Raw genomic sequence first — 22,839 nt, 5'->3', positions numbered from 1 at the left:
GTAATTATTACCCAAATAGTCACATAAATTCAAAACTATGATTCCTCCCCCTTATTTCTGATTTTGATTGTAAATTTACAGATTCCACGAGAGCTTGATGATTAGATATGTTAATTGTCTATTCAAATGAGGTAACCAAACCAAATTGTGCAGGATGACCGCAATACAATAATTTTATCTTTGTTTCCTAGATAACGAGAAGCCCCCTCTATGGAAATGACGAATTTAGTCAGGAATATTTTATTTATGTTATTATTTTTAGTTATAAATTATTACATTTATATAAGAAAGAATTTTATCACATCTAGAATTTTTTTTCATAGGATTATGACATCTTTCCACACATACATCAAAGCCCAAATAAATAAATATTATTTTATTAATATATAAATTATAAATATTTATTATAATTTATTTATTTATCAAAATATAAATAAAAAATAGTTATAAGTTTTATTGAGAAATATAGTGATACCAACTCAAAAATAAAATTTAGCTATCTTTATTTAACGGTACAGTAATGTTTGTTCTCTATTAGAATTTGGTCAAAGGCTACTTTGAAAATTAAAAATAATTAAATTTTTTAATAAAATCGAGTAGAAATATTTTATAAATTAATTATAAAACAAATATATATCTAAAAAATAAATCATTCTATTGAGGTTTAACAAATAACCAAAGAAATACTCTAGCAAATAAATAAGCTTTATATTATGGAATATATTTATATTCTCGCAATAGTGAATGAAAAGTGAATAGTACCCCTCACTCGTAAAAGTGGAGATATGTTACTCCCAATAGTAGATGAAGGAATTATCCATCCATCACATCTTACAGCTTTTTAATCCTTAAAGTAAATCACTCTACAAGTTATTGGTAGAAAAACAAAATCATCTTATACTAGTTATAATCATAGAGACATCTCAATTCATTTTTCAAACATCATTAATATCAAATAACTTCAATTAATCATCTATTGACTTGAATCCTAACTCAATTATTCCAATTGAATTTGATTTAATTATACTCTAATTTAACTAATTTTTAATCCTTATTTAATTAGTTTAGAACTATTATATACTAGTATAATTTGAATTAGATTAAGCAGACTTGAATCGATCTAAACTAATTAAATTTGATTTGATTTAATTAATATTTTAGCCTAAATAAATAAAATAAAAGAAATGGGCTAGATTATATAGTATAGTCTAGGGTTGCACTAGCCCGTATATTGATCATGTGTGTTACATATGATTGCTCGGGTTGGATCAAGCAAGCTTATGGGTTGGGGCTTACTTCGCTGGTTGAGCCTAACCTATTGGTTGGACTAAGTTTGCTAGCTAGTAGACTAGGCTTAGTCTATGGGTTGTGACCTAACTTACGGACTAAATTTCAACCCATGATGAGACTTCCACATAAGATAATAATTTTATTTTAATATTTAATTGTACTTAATTTACTAAGAAAAATAACATCACCTAATTTGAAATATTAAAATTTTATTTTCTTAAAATTTATTATTAAAAAATAAAAAATAAAAATAAAAATACTTAAATACAAAATTTTGATTACAAGATGTGCCGATTAGCTTCTATACTGCGAATACCCAAAGCATAGGTTGCGTTAGGTTTCTAAAGTAATATAAGGTTTTTTAAGCAAAACATAAAGATATATGATAGGTTGTGCTTGCAACAATTTTCTATTATCTCCATTGCCCTCAAGTGGTAATTTTGTGGTTTCATCGAGAGGGTAAGCCAAAGCTCCTAAGAAAAAACCTTTAACTTGTAATTTCTTTTACACAAGAGGATGATATTTGATTCTATTGTCGATATATGTTAAAAGAATATTCATATGTGAGAGATTGAAAGAGGATTAAGGAATAAATTGAAAGAGTCGGATCACATATATATTTGATTTGGCTCACAACTTAATAAACTAAAACTTAAGCTTCTAAATCGAATTGATGTTAAGTCTGATATATGATAATTATAATCAATTTGATTCACACACATCGTTATCATGTAATTTTAAATTCTTACCATCATTAAAATAAATAATAAACAAAAGAGTCAGAACTGTTTGTGCATTCTTTTTGACGATAATGTATACATCTTCATCTTTCTCATAAATCTCAGTACGCACATACTTTTTATCTTTGTGCATTTCTCTATAAAAGATTGATCCAGGAAATCACTAAGAGCAGAGAAAATAAGAGGGAAAAGGAAACATCTTCTTCAGATTGCTTCCAACAATTCTTCTTGCTCACCGCATGGACGAAGTGTATTGGAGTAAGGGATCAGCTTGGGGAAATAAGAGACGGGCAGCGATGCCAGCTTCTTTAGTACTTCTCCATTCTTTAGACTGTAACTGTACACCTTGCCATATATGGTGAAAACAAGTAGCGTGGTCGTCGCCACCTCGATCAGATCGACGTAGCTCACAAAACATGGTTCTCCCGTAAACCCCATCTCGGCCAAGCTTATCTCACGCACCTTCACCCATCCTACCGCACTGCCGCTTGTCTTCTTCAACAGCCACAGACCGAACACCCAATAAGATGTGCTGTAATGGATCAGGCACAATGACTTCCCTTCCCACTCGGCTATTCCGAGAGCGTCAAAGAAGTTGAGGATTGCTTCTTTCGGCAGAGGGATGATTTGTGTGCACTCCTCTCTCACATCGAAGGTGACGACGTATGGGTCAATCCTCGTGTACGATTCCAATTCTGATGATAGCCAGAACACGGTGTCACCGCAAACCACCGGGTACTCCAGCTCCAGTTCCCTCCGCCCAAAATCGAGCTCCTTATCCATCGTCCACGCCCTAGCAACTGAGTCGTAGACCCGACAGTGGTGCAACGAGCTCCTTCCCCGGGTTCGTGTGACGTAGACCAACTTGTAGTCTTTCGCCATCACATCTCCATCGTTCATGAATCTCACCGCGATGCCCCCCCGGATACACTTACCCGGCGGGGAAGGGAGCCAACATCGAGTCCCACGGGCTGGGTTGTAGACACATATGCCACTGGTGGAAGCATCGAACCATCCATTTTTGTTGAGCAAGACAAAGACGAGGCCACCAGCTGACCCGAGGATTTTGGCGCCGCTGTCGCTTAGGAATTCGAGGTTGCTCCTAGGCACACCGGCGTAGGAGTCAATGAGGATGAAGGATCTCAAAATGTTGTCACTATGTATGAAAAAGCCGGAGATGGCCTTGTTGTAGTATGACTGCGAAAGGAGAAAATGAGAATCCGACGAGAGGTGGTAGATGGTCTTGCAAACAGGGAGGAACTTGAAGAAGGCCTTCGCCGGGAGGTAGGATATGATCTTTACGAGCACTTCATCAGGAAGGGGACAACTCCTGCTTTCGATCTTCTTCATACCAACAAGGTCGATGTTACGGGTGTTCTTGAGCATGTCAACCAGTACAACGATGGGAAGATTTGAAGGACTACGACTCTCATTATATATAGAGGAGTAAGATTGAGGGAGATATGTAAGAGGAGAATGATTAGGAATCACATGGTGAGAAGGAATTAAACTTGAATTATCCTTAATTATAATTGGAGAAATGATTCAAGGATCGACTAGTTTACACGTAGGATATTTATTTTCTTAAAAAACCTTTGTCTTTGTTTCTTTTTTCACTAAATGTCGTAATATTAATTTTTTCCTTTGATACTTCTATTTTTCAAAATGATTTCAATTATTCTCCTATCTTGCCCTTTTCAAACATATTCAATTGAATAGGCTCATTCAATTAAACCAATTAACTAATCCAAATGTAGGACTGTTACAAAAGGAAAATATCTAAAAATTAATATCATTAATATATATATATATATATATATATCAATAAAATAATTATAAAATTGTCTTTAACTAATAAAAAAATATTATTAAAAAATATACATCATAATATTGAATTAAAAGTAAAATATAACAAAAAAAATTATATTTATATAGTAAATAAATAATAATAAAACCTACAAGTTTTAAATTTTAAATAAAACCTCAAAAAGGACTTGCAAAGACCTAAATAATCTTTTTTCATATTTTAAGTCTTAACAAGGTATTTTTAATTGATTTCAATCATGTAAATGTTGAATTTGTGTCACCTAAAGATTGAAACCAGTAAAAATACATATTTTAAAAGTGTTAAAAATAGAAAAAAAGCTAATCAAAATATTTGCAAGTGATTTTAAAAGATTTAAAATTTGAGAACTTTTGGGAAAAAAAAGTAAGAGATAAGTTATACTATTTTTGAACAGGACCCTAAGGTAATATAATCTCATTAAAAAAATAGTGTAGCTCAGGTCATCAAAATATTTTTCTCATAATTCTAGTAAACCTCTTTTGTTAATATTCAAGTAGTTTTTTTTTTTACCAAAGTAGTCGTAAGTAAATCTTACATTATATATATATATATATATATATATATATATATATATATATATATATATATATATATATATATATATATATATATATATATATATATATATAAAATCTTTTGTCACCCCAACTCCGTCTTTCGTGAATCTCATTGCGATGCCGCCCCGTTTACAATACTTGCCCGGCGGGGATGGCGGCAAGCACCGAGTCCCATGGGTCTGGTTTTAGACACATAAAGCACCGTCTATCCTATGCAAGACAAAGACGAGGCCACCAGCTGACTCATGGATTTTGGCGTTGGAGCAATGAGGAAGAAGGGCCCAGATATGTTGCGGCAGTGGAGGAAGATGCCGGAGATGACATTGTTGTGGTACGACTGTGAAAGGAGGAAATAAGAATCTGGTGAAAAGTCTTGCAAATAGAGAGGAACCTAAAGAAAGTCTTTGCTGGGAGGTAGCAGAGGATCTCTGCGAGCAAGTCATCGGGAAGGGGACAACCGCTACTTCCCCAGCTTCATCGGACCAACGAAGTCGATGCTATGGGTGTTGTTTAGCGTACTGCCCATTCCAACGATCAGGGATTTGAAAGAATACGACTGTCCAAGAGCGAAGGGGGTAATTACCGTACCCCGAGCCGCAGCAGGAACACGTTACCGTACTTCTTCGCCATGTCCACGAGGTTCCGGTGCTTGAGGTCATTGCCGACCTGTAGCCAGTTTCCGAAGATAGGGAAGGAGACGGGGTCGGGAGGGGCGCCATTGGAGCCGGAGCGGGAGAATACGAAGGAGAGAAAGAAGAGGAGGAGAGGAAGAGAGAGAAGGAAGGGAGATTGATCAGGGAACAGATGCTTGGCAGCGTACGTGCAGGCAACTGCCGCAAGGGTGAGCATGGCCAACTTTGTGGTGGAGGCAGCCATGGCGATGTTCGTTGGCTTCCGTCTTGTTGCCAGTGCTGGTTGGATGCAAAGGAGGGAGAGTGGACGGTGATTTATATGCGAAGTAAGCGGTGGTGGTTCGCTCGCCGCCCGCCGCACCTCCCTTTCAGCTTTCTTGTTTAAGTTTCCGCGTCCCACCATCGTGCTTGTATGTATGTATGTATATACACACGTTCTTGTCATCCTCTGCATCATCTATCGACACAGCTTTCTTCTTTAAGGACCGATTGCCATATTCATGAACTCTAACCATGAAACTATATATATTTCATATTTATTGTATTACAATAAAGTGAAAAAATATATATATATCGTTCTTCATATATTTTTATGAAAATGATAAATAGTAATTACATTTAAAATTACCATTTCAGACATCATATGAAAACAGTAGTTAATTATTAGATTTAGTGTGATCCGTCAAAGCACTCCCCTCCGTTGGACATTATCCATGACATCTACCTTTCCAAGAAGAGGGAAAAGGAAACATTTTCTTCAAATTGCTTCCAACAATTCTTCTTGCTCACCGCAGCGTATTAGAGTAAGGGATCAACTTGGGGTAATAAGCGATATCCAATTGTTTCAGCTTCTTGCATGCTCCTCCATCCTTCATATCATAACTGTACACCATGGCATGTCCAGTGAAAACAAGTAGTGTGGTCGTCGCCACCTCAATCAGTTTGACGTAGCACACAAATAATGATTCTCTCATCAACCCCATCTGGGCCACGCTTTATCTCATGCATCTTCGCCCATTCTAGCACACTATCGCTTGTCTTCTTCAACAGCCATAGACCGAACAACCCAGAAGATGATCTGTAATGGATCAGGCACAACGAGTTGCCCTCCCACTTGGCTAGTCCGTAAATATTAATGAAGCTGATGACTGTTTCGCTCGGCAGAAGGATGATTTGTGTGGACTCGTCCCTCACATCGAAGGTGACGACATATGCGTGAACCTTCGTGTACGACTCCAAGTCTTTTTATACCCAGAACACGGTGTCGCCGCAGACCACCGGGTCCGCCAAGTTTAGTCGCTGTGGCCCGAAGTCGACCGCCTTATCCATCGTCCACGCCCTAGCAACTGAGTCATAGACCCGGCAGTGGTGCGACGCCCTCAAGTCATGGGTTTCGGTTTCTGAGATGTAGACCAACTTGTAGTCTTTCGTCACCCCACCTCCGTCGTTCATGAATCTTGTTACGATAAGTAACTTTTTTAGCCGTGGCCTCGGGGCCGTCGCGGCTCGGTTCGGGGGTCCGGATGTCGGGGATCTCGGGCGGCGTCCCTCGGGGTCTCCCGACGGCCGAGCTCGGTGGTTCGGGTCGGGAGGTCGGGTCGGTGGTTCGGGTCGACGGTTCGGGTCGGGAGGCAGCTCCGTCGCAGCTTCGGGAAGAGGCCACACCGTCTCGCACCTGCACACAGGTCAGGCCGGGAGCTCGGCCCGACCCCTCCGAGTGTTTTGTGTTTGAGTGAGTTCCCCCCTCCTCTCTTTAGAGTTTGGGGGTATTTATAGATGAAGTTTGATGTTACCTAACGTGGTTGTCTGGAGAGTAGGACTGTACCTTTGGTGGCGTCTGACATTGCCACTGGGGCTGCGTGGGAGGCCGAGCTACTGCAGGGTATGGCGAGCCTCGGGCAGTGTGTCGCTCAGGGGGGATGCTGTCATGGTGTGTCACATCACCATTTTTGCCCATATCATATGCCCCCCCCCCCCCCCCGAAAGGAGCTATGCGTCGGTTCTTGCATGCGGGGGGTCCGATGCATGGCTTCTTACTTCAGGTGGGCTGGTCATGCAGATCCGAGGCGTACGACGTAGGCGGGCTAGCCGCGCGGACGCGTCTCGTGCAACATGGGGCCGAGGTGCGCAACTCAGTCAGGAAGCCGAGCAGGGTTGGACTCGGGGCCGATGGAGCCGATGAGCACAGCGCAGGCGGGGTGACCGCGCAGGTGTGGTCTCGGGATGGCGTAGAGCCGAGGGCCGAGGAGCACAACGCAAGCGGGGTGACCGCGCAGGTGTGGTCTCGGGATGGCGTAGAGCCGAGGGCCGAGGAGCACAACGCAGGCGGGGTGACCGTGCAGGTGTGGTCCCGGGATGGCGTAGAGCCGAGGAGCACAACGCAGGCGGGGTGACCACGCAGGTGTGGTCCCGGGATGGCGTAGAGCCGAGGGCCGAGGAGCACGACACAGGCGGGGTGACCGCGCATGTGTGGTCTCGGGATGGCGTAGAGCCGAGGGCCGAGGAGCACAACGCAAGCGGGGTGACCGCGCAGGTGTGGTCCTGGGATGGCGTAGAGCCGAGGGCCGAGGAGCACAACGCAGGCGGGGTGACCGCGCAGGTGTGATCCCGGGATGGCGTAGAGCCGAGGGCCGAGGAGCACAACGCAGGCGGGGTGACCGCGCAAGTGTGGTCCCGGGATGGCGTAGAGCCGAGGGCCGAGGAGCACAACGCAGGCGGGGTGACCGCGCAGGTGTGGTCTTGGGTGGCGTGAAGCCGAGGGGCACGACGCAGGTGGACAGGTCGCGCAGGCGTGGACTCGATAGTCTACGGTCGAGGGACGCGACTCAGGCGGGTAGGCCACGCTGAGGTGGACTCGGCAAGTATGGAGCCGAGGCATTCGGCGCAGGCAGGTTGCGACCGAGGGGCGTAACCCATGTGGGTATGGTCGAGGAGTTCGGCGCGGGCTGGCCGACCGCAGAGGCGTGTCTCGGGGTTTATGGAGCCGAGGGGCACGACGCAGGCGTACTGGCGACACTGCTCTGTCTCGGGAACATGGAGCCAAGGAGCACGACGCAGGCGGGCTGGTCGCGCAGGTGTGTCTCGGGGATGATGGAAGCGAGGAGCACGACGCAGGCGGGCAGGCCGCGCAGGTGTGGTCTCGGTCATCACGTTGCCGAGGAGCACGACGCAGGCGAGCAGGCCGCGCAGGCGTGGTCGCGAGGGCCATGCGGCCGAGTAGCACGAGCAGGCGGGCAGGACGCGAGGAGGTGGTCTCGGGCACCATGCGGCCGAGGAACACGTCGGAGGCGGGCAGGACGCGCCGAGGTATATCTCGGCAGTGTGTGTCCGAGGTGTTCGGCGCAGGCAGGTTGCGTCCGAGGGGCGTAACCCAGGTGGGTATGCCGCCTTGAGATAGACTCGGCAGTGAATATGGCTGAGGTGCTCGGCGTAGGCAGGCTGGCCGCGCAGACATGTCTCGGGGTTTATGGAGCCGAGGGACACGACGCAGGCGTACTGGCGGCACTGGTCTGTCTCGGGAACATGGAGCAAAGGAGCACGACGCAGGCGGGGTAACCGCGCAGGCGTGGTCGCGAGGGCCATACGACCGAGTAGCACGATCAGGCGGGCAGGACGCGAGGACGCGGCCTCGGGCACCACGCGGCCGAGGAACACGACAGGCGGTCGGGCCGCGCCGAGGTAGATCTTGGCAGCGAGCGGCAGAGGTGCTCGGTGCAGGCAGGCTGCGACCGAGGGGCGAGACCCAGGTGGGTGGGCCGCCCTGAGGCAGACTCGGCGGTGAGTATGGCCGAGGAGTTCGGCGCGGACGGGCTGGCCGTGCAGACTTGTCTCGGGGTTTATGGAGCCGAGGGGCACGACGCAGGCGTACTGGCGGCACTGGGCTGTCTCGGGAACATGGAGCCAAGGAGCACGACGCAGGCGGGGTGACCGCGCAGGCGTGGTCGCGAGGGCCATGCGACCGAGTAGCACGATCAGGCGGGCAGGACGCGAGGACGCAACCTCGGGCATCACGCGGCCGAGGAACACGACAGGCGGTCGGGCCGCGCCGAGGTAGATCTTGGCAGCGAGCGGCAGAGGTGCTCGGTGCAGGCAGGCTGCGACCGAGGGGCGAGACCCAGGTGGGTAAACAACCCTGAGATAGACTCGGCCGTGAATATGGCCGAGGGGCTCGGCGCGGGCAGGCTGGCCGCGCAAGCGTGTCTCGGGGGGTATGGAGCCGAGGGGCACGACGCAGGCGGGCTGGCGGCGCTGGTGTGTCTCGGGAACATGGAGCCAAGGAGCACGACGCAGACGGGCTGGCGGCGCAGGTGTGGTCTCGGGCATTACGCGACCGAGGATCACGACGCAGGCGGGCAGACCGCGCAGGCGTGGTCGCGAGGGCCATGTGGCCGAGTAGCACGACGCAGGCGGGCAGGACGCGCGGGCATGGTCTCGGGCACCATGCGGCCGAGGATCACGACACAGGCGGACGGGCCGCGCCGAGGTAGATCTCGACATTGTGTGACCGAAGTGCTCGGTGTGGGTGGACAGACCGTGCATGGGGCCGAGGTAGCAGGTTACGCCGTCAGCCGAGGAGCTGGCGCGGGCTGGCCGCGCATGGGGCCTAAGGGTCAAGGCAGCAGGCTGCACCGTCAGCCGCGCAGCTGACGCAGGCTGGCGACGCATGGGGCCGAGGCAGCAAGCCGCGCTGTCAGTTGAGCAGCTGAGGCGGGCTGCTTGCTGCGCATGGGGCTGAGGGGCCGAGGCAGCGTGTTGGCTGCGCACGTGGCCGAGGGGCCGAGGCAGTGTGTTGGCTGTAGCGTGTTGCTGCGCACGGGGCCGAGGGGCCGAGGCAGTGTGTTGGCTGCAGCGTGTTGCTGCGCACGGGGCCGAGGAGCCGAGGCAGCGTGCAGCGTATTGGCTGCACATGAGGCCGAGGAGCCGAGGCAGCGCGCAGGGTGTTGGCTGCGCATGAGGCCGAGGAGCCGAGGCAGCGTATTGGCTGCAGCGTGTTGGCTGCGCATGTGGCCGAGGGGCCGAGGCAGTGCGCTGCTCGCTGCGCATGTGGCCGAGGGGCCGAGGCAGTGCGCTGCTCGCTGCGCATGAGGCCGAGTGGCCGAGGCAGCATGTTGGCTGTAGTGTATTGTTGCGCACGGGGCCGAGGGGCCGAGGCAGCGTGTTGGCTGCGCATGAGGCCGAGGAGCCGAGGCAGTGCGCTGCTTGCTGCGCATGAGGCCGAGTGGCCGAGGCAGCGTGCAGCGTGTTGGCTGCGCATGAGGCCGAGGTGCCGAGGCAGCGCGCTGCTTACTGCGCATGAGGCCGAGGAGCCAAGGCAGCGCGCTGCTTGCTGCGCATGAGGCCGAGTGGCCGAGGCAGCGTGTTGGCTGCAGCGTATTGCTGCGCACGGGGCCGAGGGGCCGAGGCAGCGTGTTGGCTGCGCATGAGGCCGAGGAGCCGAGGCAGTGCGCTGCTTGCTGCGCATGAGGCCGAGTGGCCGAGGCAGCGCGCTGCTTGCTGCGCATGAGGCCGAGGAGCCGAGGCAGCGCGCTGCTTGTTGCGCATGAGGCCGAGTGGCCGAGGCAGCGTGTTGGCTGCGCATGAGGCCGAGGGGCCGAGACGCGCGGGCTGGCCGCGCGCGTGGGGCCGACGCGGGCGAGGTGCGCGGGGCCGAGCCGCGCGCGTGGGGGCCGAGGAGCCGAGACGCGCGGGCTGGCCGTGCGCGTGGGGCCGACGCGGGCGAGGCGCGCGGGGCCGAGGAGCCGAGACGCGCGGGCTGGCCGCGCGCGTGGGGCCGACGCAGGCGAGGCGCGCGCGTGGGGCCGAGGGGCCGAGACGCGCGGGCTAGCCGCACGCGTGGGGCCTGACGCGGGCGAGGTGCGCGGGGCCGAGCCGCGCGCGGGCTGGCCGCGCGCGTGAGGCCGACGCGGGCGAGGTGCGCTGGGTCGAGCCGCGCGCGTGGGGCCGGGGGGTCGAGGAGCCGAGACTAGCCCCAGAGGTCGCTGCTGCTAGTGCAGGTCGCGAGCAACCAAGGAGAAAACTAACGTACCGTCATTCCAGGCCCTCCTTCTAGCGCCAATCTGTTATGGTAAGTAACTTTTTTAGCCGTGGCCTCGGGGTCGTCGCGGCTCGGTTCGGGGGTCCGGATGTCGGGGATCTTGGGCGGCGTCCCTCGGGGTCTCCCGGCGGCCGAGCTCGGTGGTTCGGGTCGGGAGGTCGGGTCGGTGGTTCGGGTCGACGGTTCGGGTCGGGAGGCAGCTCCGTCGCAGCTTCGGGAAGAGGCCACACCGTCTCGCACCTGCACACAGGTCAGGCCGGGAGCTCGGCCCGACCCCTCCGAGTGTTTTGTGTTTGAGTGAGTTCCCCCCTCCTCTCTTTAGAGTTTGGGGGTATTTATAGATGAAGTTTGATGTTACCTAACGTGGTTGTCTGGAGAGTAGGACTGTACCTTTGGTGGCGTCTGACATTGCCACTGGGGCTGCGTGGGAGGCCGAGCTGCTGCAGGGTATGGCGAGCCTCGGGCAGTGTGTCGCTCAGGGGGATGCTGTCATGGTGTGTCACATCACCATTTTTGCCCCTATCAAATCTCACCGCGATGCCCCCTTGATGACACTTACCCGACGGGAAAGGGAGCCAGCATCGAGTCCCACGTTCCGGGTTACAAACACATATGCCAATGGTGGTACTATTGAACTTTTGAATATTTTCAAGCAAGACGAAGACGAGGCCACCAGCTGACCCAAGGATGAAGGAGCCCGTTTTGTCTAGGAATTCGAGGCTGTTACGGGGTATGCCGGCTGCTAAGGGTGCCACTGTAGTAGGCTGGGTGCCTTCGCCATAGCGAGCTTTGGCTCCCACTATAGAGAGTCTTCTTGCTCGCCATAGCGGGTTTAGGGTTTCGACGTAGCGGGCCAAGTGCTCTGCCATAGTTGGTCTTCTTCCTCACAATGGTGGGTCTTCGTTTCTATCGTAGCAGGCCTTGGCTCCCACCATAATGGGTCTTCTTTCCTACCATGTCAGGTCTTTACTTACGTTGTAGTGGGCTTAGGGCTCCACCATAACGTGCCTTCCCGAAGTAGATCCAGACGTTCATTAATAGGTCTTGACCTGCCATCACATCATATAGTGGATGGACTAGGGGGATGACAGCACGCATATTATGCGACAGGCTCTTTCCCACTCACCTCGATCATGGTGGGATTTTTCCCACCATGTTAGGGGCTCTTGATTGGTCTGGAAGCTTGTGCCTTCCTCGCAGGTCTCCAGGGTTCTGCCTCATTATAGCTAGGTTCGAATCCCATCGCCATTTGTGGATTCCCTCAAGGCAACCTTAGGGATCCCATACTGCCAATGTGTGGACAGTTGTCAACGTGTGAAAGATAAGAGGATGGTGGTTCCTTCAAACTCCTCTCGCCCCTTGGGGGAAGGCTTATCCTATGCCTTTGCCTTTCCCCTTGCATCTATGTTATTATGTGTCTTGAGTCCTTGGTTAGTCTTTTGTTATTGCCCTTGAGGGTTTACCTATCCTTTCCCCACTTCTGATGACCCTCAAGCATCCAAAGTAAGTGGGGATGTCTTCCCTTTCCTCCTTCAGTTTTGATTCATTGAATCACCCATCTGTTGGGGTCCTTGCTCTGCCCTTATGTAAGCCAAAGGTGATGCATGTTAACTCATTTTTTTCTAGGGACAAATCCCCAATGGGCCTAAAGGCCCTTTGGGACCTAGGGTCCATGCAAGATACATACAACTATGATTCAGTTATGATTGTGCTTCGGTTGGATCAATTGTGATCTCAATACCGCATCCTGGTTGGGTATGGGTTGTATGCCCCCCTACCCGAGCAGCATCCTTTTGATCCGATCCTTGGGAGTTTCTATTTGTCCTATGATGCATTTGAGGCTAGGCTATGTCTCTTACTCTACTCAGTCATTGAGTCCTATCTTGCACAGTGGAGAATCTTATCCTCCCAAATGACACCAAACTTATGGTGCTAATTAATGGCATTTATCAGTGAGGGTCAAGGCATAAGAATCATCCCTACTCCAACCTCTTTTCCTCTTGCTTTTATCTCTGCAAAGGGTTGAGTGGCTACTAATCAATCATCTGAGGAGATTTCAAGGTGATCCGAGCCCCCCTTAAACAATAAGGGTTAGGAGTGTAGTACTCTTTTGTCAACACCCATGAAGAGTAGGGCTTTCCCCATGTTTGATAGGCATGAACCATCAACAACACACCTCCACCATTGTGTGATGAGGATGCTGGTTGTTGGGAAACCTAGGGTGATATCACATGTGTAGTAGAAGAATAGAAAATAAAAAATCCTAAATTTCCACATAAAAAAGTTTTTTTGTCGTCGTGCGAAGATTGATGCGTAAAAACCTATAAACCGAAATATCATGCGTGTTAAGATATGTGTATTATTTAGGGGGATCGTATATTTCTAAAATTCTATAGATCTATGGAACATGATGAAGAAGGTCAATTATCCTCCTCTTTAGTGGTGAACTACAAGGTAGAGGCTACGAAGACGCTCCTTAAATTGCTGCACGATCCTCCTTTTCACACGTTCCACATGATTTAGAAGGGGCGGACACTTTTTGCTGTCCATATGCCCCAAACATGGGCTGTTACCTGAGGAGGAGAGGGAGAGAGGAGAATAGGAAGTGATAGCCTATGGCCCTTTAGTTCTCTTCTATTTATAGAGGTCCCCTATCAATTTAATGTTAGTTATAGGTATCTTACAAACCAATCACGTGAGTGATGACACTTATGACACGACACAAAATCTTTTTGCTTATTATTATTATTGTAATTTCTTATTTTATATTACTTATTATATAAATATATTGTGATATCCATGTATCTGTGCAATGAATCAGATCGTGATGAGATCACGATAATGAGATCGATTCACCTTTAAACACATACCCTAAATAATCCTAGTCATAGGTTACTCGATAGGGACATCGAGATAACTAGACAAACTGGCGTATGTATACACATCCATATGATAAAGGCAGTTGGTCTCATAGTTGCTTATGTGAGGACACTAGGGCTACAATACAAGTGCTCACTAGAGAATGAGTTTACTGATTGATCTACTTAAAAAATGCTGGATGGTTGATGATACCTCATTGTCAGATAATTATTCCGTCGTCCCAATGGTATACCTTCCGTCGTCCCAATGGTATACCTAGTCCTTAGACTTGAGATACCAAGGATGTCCTGTATGAATATTTTTTTCTTTGATACCAGACTTATAGGTTTAGAAGTTCTAGATTTAGTACCGGACTACATTCTTGCTCAGATAAATTCTTGGCCAAAGTCATTCGAATTGAGAGAGAAAGAGTTTTTCGGGAGAATATGATCAGAGTGAGACTCGAGTAGAAACCATATAAGTCTGATAGCACCATGTCTGGTATATGATTTTTGAGATATTAGATAGGCGATGAACTATAAGTATATAGTAACTGAGGACAGATAGATCCAAAGGATTGGATTCCCTTGTATCATTTGGAAACTACGACGAAGTGGCCCAGTTCGTCTGTAATCGATGACTCGAGTGACTTATTATAGAGATAATGATTCATTGTGCCAAAAAGAGTTCTAACATGTATGACTCATTGCCAGCTTGATATTAAACCTAAGGGTCACACACATATAGTAGGTGTTGCGACAAGTAAAGGTTCGGATGTGAGATATCGATTAGAGCCCCTATTTTATTGGATATTTATTAAGCCTCTAAATTATTGAATCTTATGAATGAAATCCAATAAGAGCTAATGAGATATTATTTGATAGAGATCTACTGATCTAAAAAGCTTGGATAGTTGGATGAAGATCAAATACCTAATAGGTAGGATCCATTAGGGTTAAGTTAATATGGGGCCTCTATAAATATGAGAGAACCAAAGGGCCATAAGCTAGGCTTCTTAGTTATCACCTCCTATTCTCCTCTTTCATTCTCTTCCTCAAATAACATGTATTGAGATTTGAGCAGTGATTTGAGGAGCATCTTCATACCCTCTTCCGCTAGAGAGGAGGATACTTAACCTTCTTCGTCCTCTCCCTTAGATTTGTAAGATTTCAGTGATATACAATCTTTCTAGGTAACATAACTATCTCACACGTGGTTTTCAATTTCGTGGGTTTTTGCGCATCAATCTTTACACAATGATAAACACTTTTTTTGGAAATTTGGGATTTTTGTTTTCTATTCTTCCGCTGCGCATGTGATATCGCCCCTAGATTTCCCTACACTTAACCCTAATGGATCCTGTTCTATTGGATACTAGATCTCCATCTAACTACCCAAGTCTCTTAGATTAGTGGATCTCTATCTAATAATTTTTTTGGTTCTTATTAGATCTCATTCATATGATCCAATAATTTAAAGACTTATTAGATATCCAATAAGATAGGGGTTCCAGCGAATATCTTATATTCGAACCTCTACTTGTCGTAACACCTATCATATGCATGTGACCCTCTAGGCTCAATATCGAGCTGGCCATGACTCATACCTATCAAAACTCTTTTTATCTCAATGAATTATTATCTTCATAATAATTCACTCGACTCATTAACTATGGACGTAATATGCAACTATACAGTAATCCCCAAACGATTTAGGGGAATACAATCTATTGGATATGCCTATCCTTAGTTACTATATATCTATAGTCCCTCATCCATCTAATATCTCACAGACTGTATACTGGGCATGTTGTTAGGCATATATAGGATCTACTCAAGTCTCGCTTTAATTGAATTCTCCCAAAGAACTTTTTCTTTCTCAATCTGAATGGCCTAGGGATTTACTTAAGCAAAGACACATGAGATATTTTTCTTGTAATATCGAGAGAGTATGATCCTCTATCGACACTCAATTGTTCTTGTAAGGTTGGCTGTCACTCCCAATGACCGTTGTGCTAGATCTGTAACTTCTAAGCCTATAAGTTCAAAATCAAAGAGTGGAGTACTCATACAGGACATCCTTGGTATCTCAAGTCTAAAAACCAGATACACCACTAGGATGATAAAATCACTATATGAAAATGAGATATCATCAATCATTCAACATTCTGGGAGCGAATCAATCAAATGAACTTATTCTCCAATAATTACCTGCACAGCATCCCTAGTGTCCTCATACGAGCAACTATAAGACTAGTTACCTCTATCATATGGGCGGATATAGATCACACTAACTATCTGATTATATTGATGTCCCTTTCAAGTAAGTTACGACCGAGATTAGTTATGGTGTGTCTAAAGACAAATCAATCTCATTATCGTAATCTCATCATGATCCAATTTCCACTGCACAAATTCATGGATATCACAATATATATAACGGGTAATATAAAGTGAGAAAAATATTAAATAAATAATAAGCAAAAAAAGTATGTATCATGCCACACATGTCATTACTTACGTAATTGGCTTGCAAGACACCTATGACTAGCACTACCAACATCCATAGGCTGAGAGAGGTTCCCTCCTCTTTGATACTATGAGGCAAATGGAGAAGACTAGCTGATTGAAGTGGGGGTTAGTTTGGCCGCCAAGGGTATGAACTGGTCTTTTTTTTCTTGTGTTTTAATGCGGTTGCTGATTTTTCACGTGGGTTCCTTTCTCCTCGCAATCATGGATCTTTGAGACTTGAAGAGACAAGGTTCCTCGGCAATGGCTTCAGGGTCCCAAGGCACTAGAGTGGTCACACGGGAGCGATCCATGGAGGTTGTTCGAGGACCGCCTACGGAGCCCTCTTGAGAATCGTCCGTGGAGCCTCCTTGGGCACCATGATGACCTAGAGTGACCTTGGAAGAGGCACAAACTCGTGACGAGGAAGATGGTATTTTCTCAAATTTATAGAATGACCCCATCCCTACTAGACTCCAAAATCAACCTTGGCCTACTCTTTCGTACAGTTTCGAATTAATATAACTCTTTAACTCATCTTCCTTTTGAGCTTAAGAAAATTTATTGTGCTATAAGTCTATGAGTTATGGTAAAAGACTTGGTCCATATTGCTAAGAAATCTGCTGATGATTTTCTTCTCTTTTAGAGCCACTAAGAAATCTTTTTAAACTATTTTTGAGATTTTAAAAGATATGAAATTCTCATAAATCAAAGAACCAGGAATCTAAAAATTTTTTCCCTAGATTTGCTCAAGTATAAGAGAGAAAACATGTAAATAATATAATATTAAAGAAGAATAATATCATTTTTAATACCAGAACCATGACTTGATAACTGGAATGCTAGTTATCAATCTCAAATTGGTAGGGCTGATCTAATAAATTCTAACAAAGCAACATATATTCACTTTCTTATGTGACTTAGATGCCTAAGCTATCTTTAATCAAGTCTAGAGAACCCTAAGATAATTTTTTATGGATAAAAGGTTACCTTCTATCTCGGGATGATGTATCTAAACCAAAATGCCAGGGAGGACTTTCTATGAAGTGAATGTTATTCAACTCCTAAACAATGAGAAGGCCCTCCATGGAAATTCCGGAACTTGATTAGGGACATTTCATATAAGTTGCCTTTACATGAATACAAGGAAGGAAATATGTATGCCAAATTGGTTGCCAATTCCTCCATATTCTGGAATTGTAATTTGCATCAACAGTTGCTTTATCTTTTGTGTGCTTCTAAAATAATACAAAGTTTTCTTTGTGAAAATAAAAATAAATAAATATCTGATATTGGTTGTTTTCACAACAATTTTCATGCTACCTCTATTGATCTCAAGCGTTGTTACAGCATAGCAATTTTACGGTGCTATTCTTAGTGAGTCGGAATGGAAGAAGCATAAACAAAAAAAAAAAATCAAATTTATGAAAGTAATTTTTTTTTCTCATAAGATCATTATATTTCAATATTTTATAGATATTTAATAAAATATATTCATGAGTGAGAGATGAAGAGAGGACTAAGGAATGCACTTAAGAAGTAGAATGATATATATTCGATTTGGAATAAAATTTAGCTAGATTCAGTTTGACTTGGACTCATCATCGTCATCATCATCGATCTTAAAATTCTTAGATCTCATCGGAGCTAAGGAGTGAACGGAAATGAATCAAACATCTTCATATCGCTTCCAATAGCTCCTCTTGCTCACTGCATGGCCGAAGCAAATTAACGTAAGGGATCAGTGTGGGGTCATCGATACCCACTGATCCTAGCTTCTTCAGATCTCCATCCTGTATACTGTAGCTGTACACCACGTCGTATACGGTGAAAACAAGTAGCATGATCGTCTCCACCTCACTTAGCATGACGGAGCTCACGTAGCATGGTTTCCTAAGCCCCATCTGCCCCAAGCTTATCTCATGCGCTTTCATCCATCTTGGCACACCGTTTCTTGTCTCCCTCAGTAGCCACAGAGCGAACACCTGAGAGAGACTCCCGTAATGGATCAAGCATATTGTACTCCGCCCCCATTCGGCAATCCCGATCGTGTCGGCGTCTCTGACGGTTGCTTCTTGCGGTAGTTCGATGGTCTCCGTGCATTCCGTCCTCATATTGAAGGCGAAGACATACGGGTCGATCACCACTTGCGTTCGCAAGGTCGACACCCAAAATACGGTCTCGCCGTTGATCACTGGGTGCTGCAAATCGAGTGCCCTCCACCCGCAATTTAGTTGCTTGTTCATCGTCCATGCCCTTGCCGCCGAGTCATACACCTGACATTGGTACAACGAGCTTTGGCCGGTCGGTGATAGGTAGACCAGCTTGTAGTCTTTCGTCAACCTGTTGATGTCGGTCATGAATCTCACAGCGATGCCGCCTCGGAGACACTTGCTTGGCGGAGAGGGAAGCTGGCACCGAGTCCTACGGGCTGGATTGTAGACAAATAAGCTACTGGTGGTAGCATTGAACGATCCGTCATTCCTATGCCAGACGAAGACGAGGCCACCGACTGACCCGAGGATTCTTGTGTTGCGCTTCCTCAGACAATCGAGGCTACTCCTGGGCATGCCAGCGTAGGGGTCAATGAGGAGGAGGGACCTGAAGGTGGAGTAGCGTTGGACGAAGAAGCCAGAGATGGCCTTGCTGTGGTATGACTGTGAAAGGAGGAAATGGGAATTTGACGAGAGTTGGCGGAAGGTCTTGCAGACTGAGAGGAACTTGAAGAAGGTCTTCGCTGGGAGGTAGGAGAGAATCTCTATGAGCACGTCGTCTGGAAGTAGACAGCTCCTACTTGCGAGCTTCTTCAGAACAACGAGGTTGATGCTGCATGTGTTCTTGAGCGTACCGACCATTATAGCGATAGGAGATCGAAGGACTAGAACTATCCATTATATATTAAGAGGAGTAAGATGGACCGAGATTTGTAAGGGAAGAAGGATTAGGAATCCCATAATAAGAAGGAATTGAACTCGATCTCTCCTCATTTGACTTGGGGGAAGTGTTTCGATTATTAGGAATCTCATAGGGAGAAAGATTGTCATTTTCATAGACCCGTCGTATGAAATTATTTGTTGGGTGACTTTTTTAGAGAAGTTTTTATTTTTATTTTTTTCTAGAGCATCCTATGGTTATTTTTTTTTTTGAAAAATCCTTTATTTTTCAAAATAACAAAAGTACCCTATTTACTTTTCTTTATCTTTTCCATTCTTTCTTTCTTTTTTTAAATCATTTAATTCAATTAAACTAGTTTTATCAATCCAAAACTTAGATCAGAGAAATATCTCAATGAGCGATTATCATTTTCATGAGTTCATCATACGAATTTATATGTAGGGTGAATTTTTTAGAAAAAAATATATATTTATTTTTTTTTCTATATAGTATCATTTTTTCTGAGAAAATCTTTATTTTTCAAATCGATAAAATTATCCTAACTAGAACGATATTTAACACTCTCCAACATTAACGTGAACCATTATCTCATACGACAATATTTAACGGTTCGACATATGATTTTATGGCTCAATAATGATAGGATACTTTACCTAATCGTTTTTTGAATTAATCTTTAATCCTCATCAATATTCACCTTAACACACTATAAAAAGCTCCATAGTGCATTCTTGATTGAATATGAGAAAATACTCTCTGGTTATTCCCAAGTCCTCTTAATCCCTCACAAACTTAAGCATTAGATAAACCTTTATCAAGCACACCCACTAAATCCTTAGTCTTCTCAATACTCAATTGGGTTTAAAAGTTGGACTCAAGTTGGATTTAAATCCCTCGTGTCAGACAAACATAATATAATATATTAGTTTGATGCTAGAATGACAGTCTTATTAGATATCACAGGATAATTAAGTCCAAATTTCACAAATAATTCAAGAAAATGCCATTCTCTCGAACCTAAACTTGATTTCATAAGGAGTTCCAGGGAATATCATTTTTCCAATTCCCGAATCCTATGCCTTTATGTATTTCACCATTTCTATGAAAACCTCAACTTGCCCAACTAAGACAAGGAGGCAACCCTATGGTTATTCCACCTATACTTCCACTAGAGGTGGTACTCATATCATAAATAAATTCAAGCCAACATTGAAGAAAGCTTCTTATAATGCATAGTCGTCTCTCCATATCTTAAATCAAGAGCTCTTGCTATCAAGGAAGTTTGAGATACACTCCTCAATTGGATTGCCCCTAAATATGAGGGAATAACCTCATGGATATGATATGAAAAATCAAATAATGAAAAAAGTCTGATATGTTTGATCCCTATGTACAATCTCTTGTCACCCAAGACATTCCTCGAGGGTTTTGTCTCTCTACTTTTAACACTTGAATTTTGGATCCATCTGTGTACATTACAACCTTAGTAGCTCCAATGACATTATATGTGACTATCAAAGAATTCATATGTCAATTTTTTTTTAATACATTAGCTCGAGAGTGGCATACACACTTGTCTATAAACTCTATCAATTTTTTGACTAGGTATCAAATGAGTTTGAGCTCAACTTTATTAACTATAAATTATTAAAAAGTTTACAATTTCTCTTCTTGCAATTCAATAAGAAGAAGATAAATATCCGGCAAGCTATTCTAAGAGGTTCATCAAAGAAATAAAGATAATCTCAAACTTATGTGTTTATTTGTCTCCACACCTTTTATCCTCTCCATGCTTATTCAAATCGATTCTCAAAAAGCCATCAACCAAATATCGGGAGATATTATAAAAAGTCATTCAATAATATATTATGGTAGAATCTCTGGTGGTCGGAAGAAAGAAAAGTCAACTAGAAGAAACCTATTAAAGATGAACACACCTCCCGACTGACCTCATATAATTTGTCTCGTGTAAAAGACCTCCTCAGGAAGACTGTGCACCGCACAGAAGAGAATCAATTCACCTAAATATTTTCCATACTACTCAAGTATTCCTTCAAATGTCTTAGCCCACGAAATCTTCACATCTAAGAAGAGATGAAATAAAAGTACAACCATGGTCACTATACTAAGAACTGCTATGATCTAAAATAATACATTGCTGAATTAAACTGAAAGAGACACCTTCTACCGTCATCTTTCTCAAGTCCAAGAGTTTAAAACAAGGTTGCAAAAGCTTCATTTGTTGGTGCAATTATACAAAGGATAACATATATCGGTGAAAATCACCATTGCCATTTTTTATAGTTGAGTAATTCAAGACGGGAATCCATATTCAACATGAAAGTCATGCAAGCAGCTAGCAAATATCATCTGTTGGTTGAGGGGAGAGGGGAGACGGGAGAGGGTCGATCAATAAAATCTTATCGAGATTAAAGGACCTGTTTCAGGATAACACATGTCATGATCTTTGTCATGCTTTATAAGCTTCACGCAGATGTAATTCAAGCACACACACAGACTGACTGCCCATCTCCTGCTCCTAACGCTTGCTACTCTCATCTCTAAGCTACACATGCAGTCTTAAGCGGAACATCTGCCTACATGTAATTGTGTCTCATCTACGCTTCATCTATTATCTATAAGCCGTCATCGCGAGTTCCCCGGGGCGGTAAACCGAGGCCGTGACCTGACACAAGAACAAGTCCCTTGAGAACCGGTTACAGATTGATGAGGAGCAGCAGTTGAGGGAAAAAGGTTGGAGACGATGAAGCTTACTTGTTTTGTGTCGGATTGGAGCTCGAAGGTGGTATCCTCCTCAAGTCTATCCCTACCTGTCTTGCCGGTATCATGCCAACGTCGTCGACGTTGATCGTGACGTTGTGTCTTGGGGACGAGTGGGGTGTCACTTCGACCGCAATCAGCTTCCTTGCTTGAGCTACACCACCATTGCAGTCATTCCAGTTGAGGGAAGATGGAGAGCTGAGAAGGAGTATCAGCAAGATGAGTGTGACTGCGGCAGGCGCAGCAACTAACAAAGATCTGCCTTCTTCCTTCATGATCTCTCTTTCTCTCTCTTCTTGCAGCTATGTGCAAATGATGTGCTGCTTAAGCTATATATGTAAGACTACGAGTACCGTGTTTGAGCATCCAAATCATTGGATTCTCGTCGAGAATCTCTGTGTGTTGTTTGTTCTTTATCTATCTCGTTTCTTTCACTCCTGTAGAGAATGCAGGAAAACATGTGATTCATCTTTGACTGCCTTCCGAGAACTCCTTGCTAGCTGCATCGTGCATGCATGTGATATTAGCAACTTGAACGTTGGATTTTGCGGCAGTCACCGGCCATTCAACCTCCATCTGCAATTACCATCTCAATGCTTCTTTCTTTGGCTTGATAAGATACAGAAATAGTCCCTACACTCATGTGCCACAGAACATGGGAAAGCAATGCTCTCGATTCAAGGAACATCTCAACACAG

General features: G+C 45.3%; 1 protein-coding gene across 1 annotated transcript; it reads right to left on the bottom strand.

The window, feature by feature from the left end:
• Positions 1-18,144: 18,144 nt before the first annotated feature.
• On the bottom strand, positions 18,145-19,320 carry LOC103977325 (F-box protein At5g49610-like). The gene has a single exon (XM_009392820.2). It carries the CDS (start codon positions 19,318-19,320, stop codon positions 18,145-18,147), a length of 1,176 nt encoding a protein of 391 aa, XP_009391095.2.
• Between the last annotated feature and the right edge of the window lie 3,519 nt (positions 19,321-22,839).

Source organism: Musa acuminata, chromosome BXJ2-3 (genome assembly GCF_036884655.1).
Source record: "Musa acuminata AAA Group cultivar baxijiao chromosome BXJ2-3, Cavendish_Baxijiao_AAA, whole genome shotgun sequence".
Classification (NCBI taxonomy): Eukaryota; Viridiplantae; Streptophyta; class Magnoliopsida; order Zingiberales; family Musaceae; genus Musa; species Musa acuminata.
Note: the sequence above shows the minus strand (reverse complement) of the source record. Positions and strands in the feature narration are given on the sequence as shown.

What these genes read in the sequence shown, in the direction of transcription:
- LOC103977325 (XM_009392820.2), bottom strand. Translation starts at nt 19,320, where the DNA reads ATGGTCGGTACGCTCAAGAACACATGCAGCATCAACCTCGTTGTTCTG.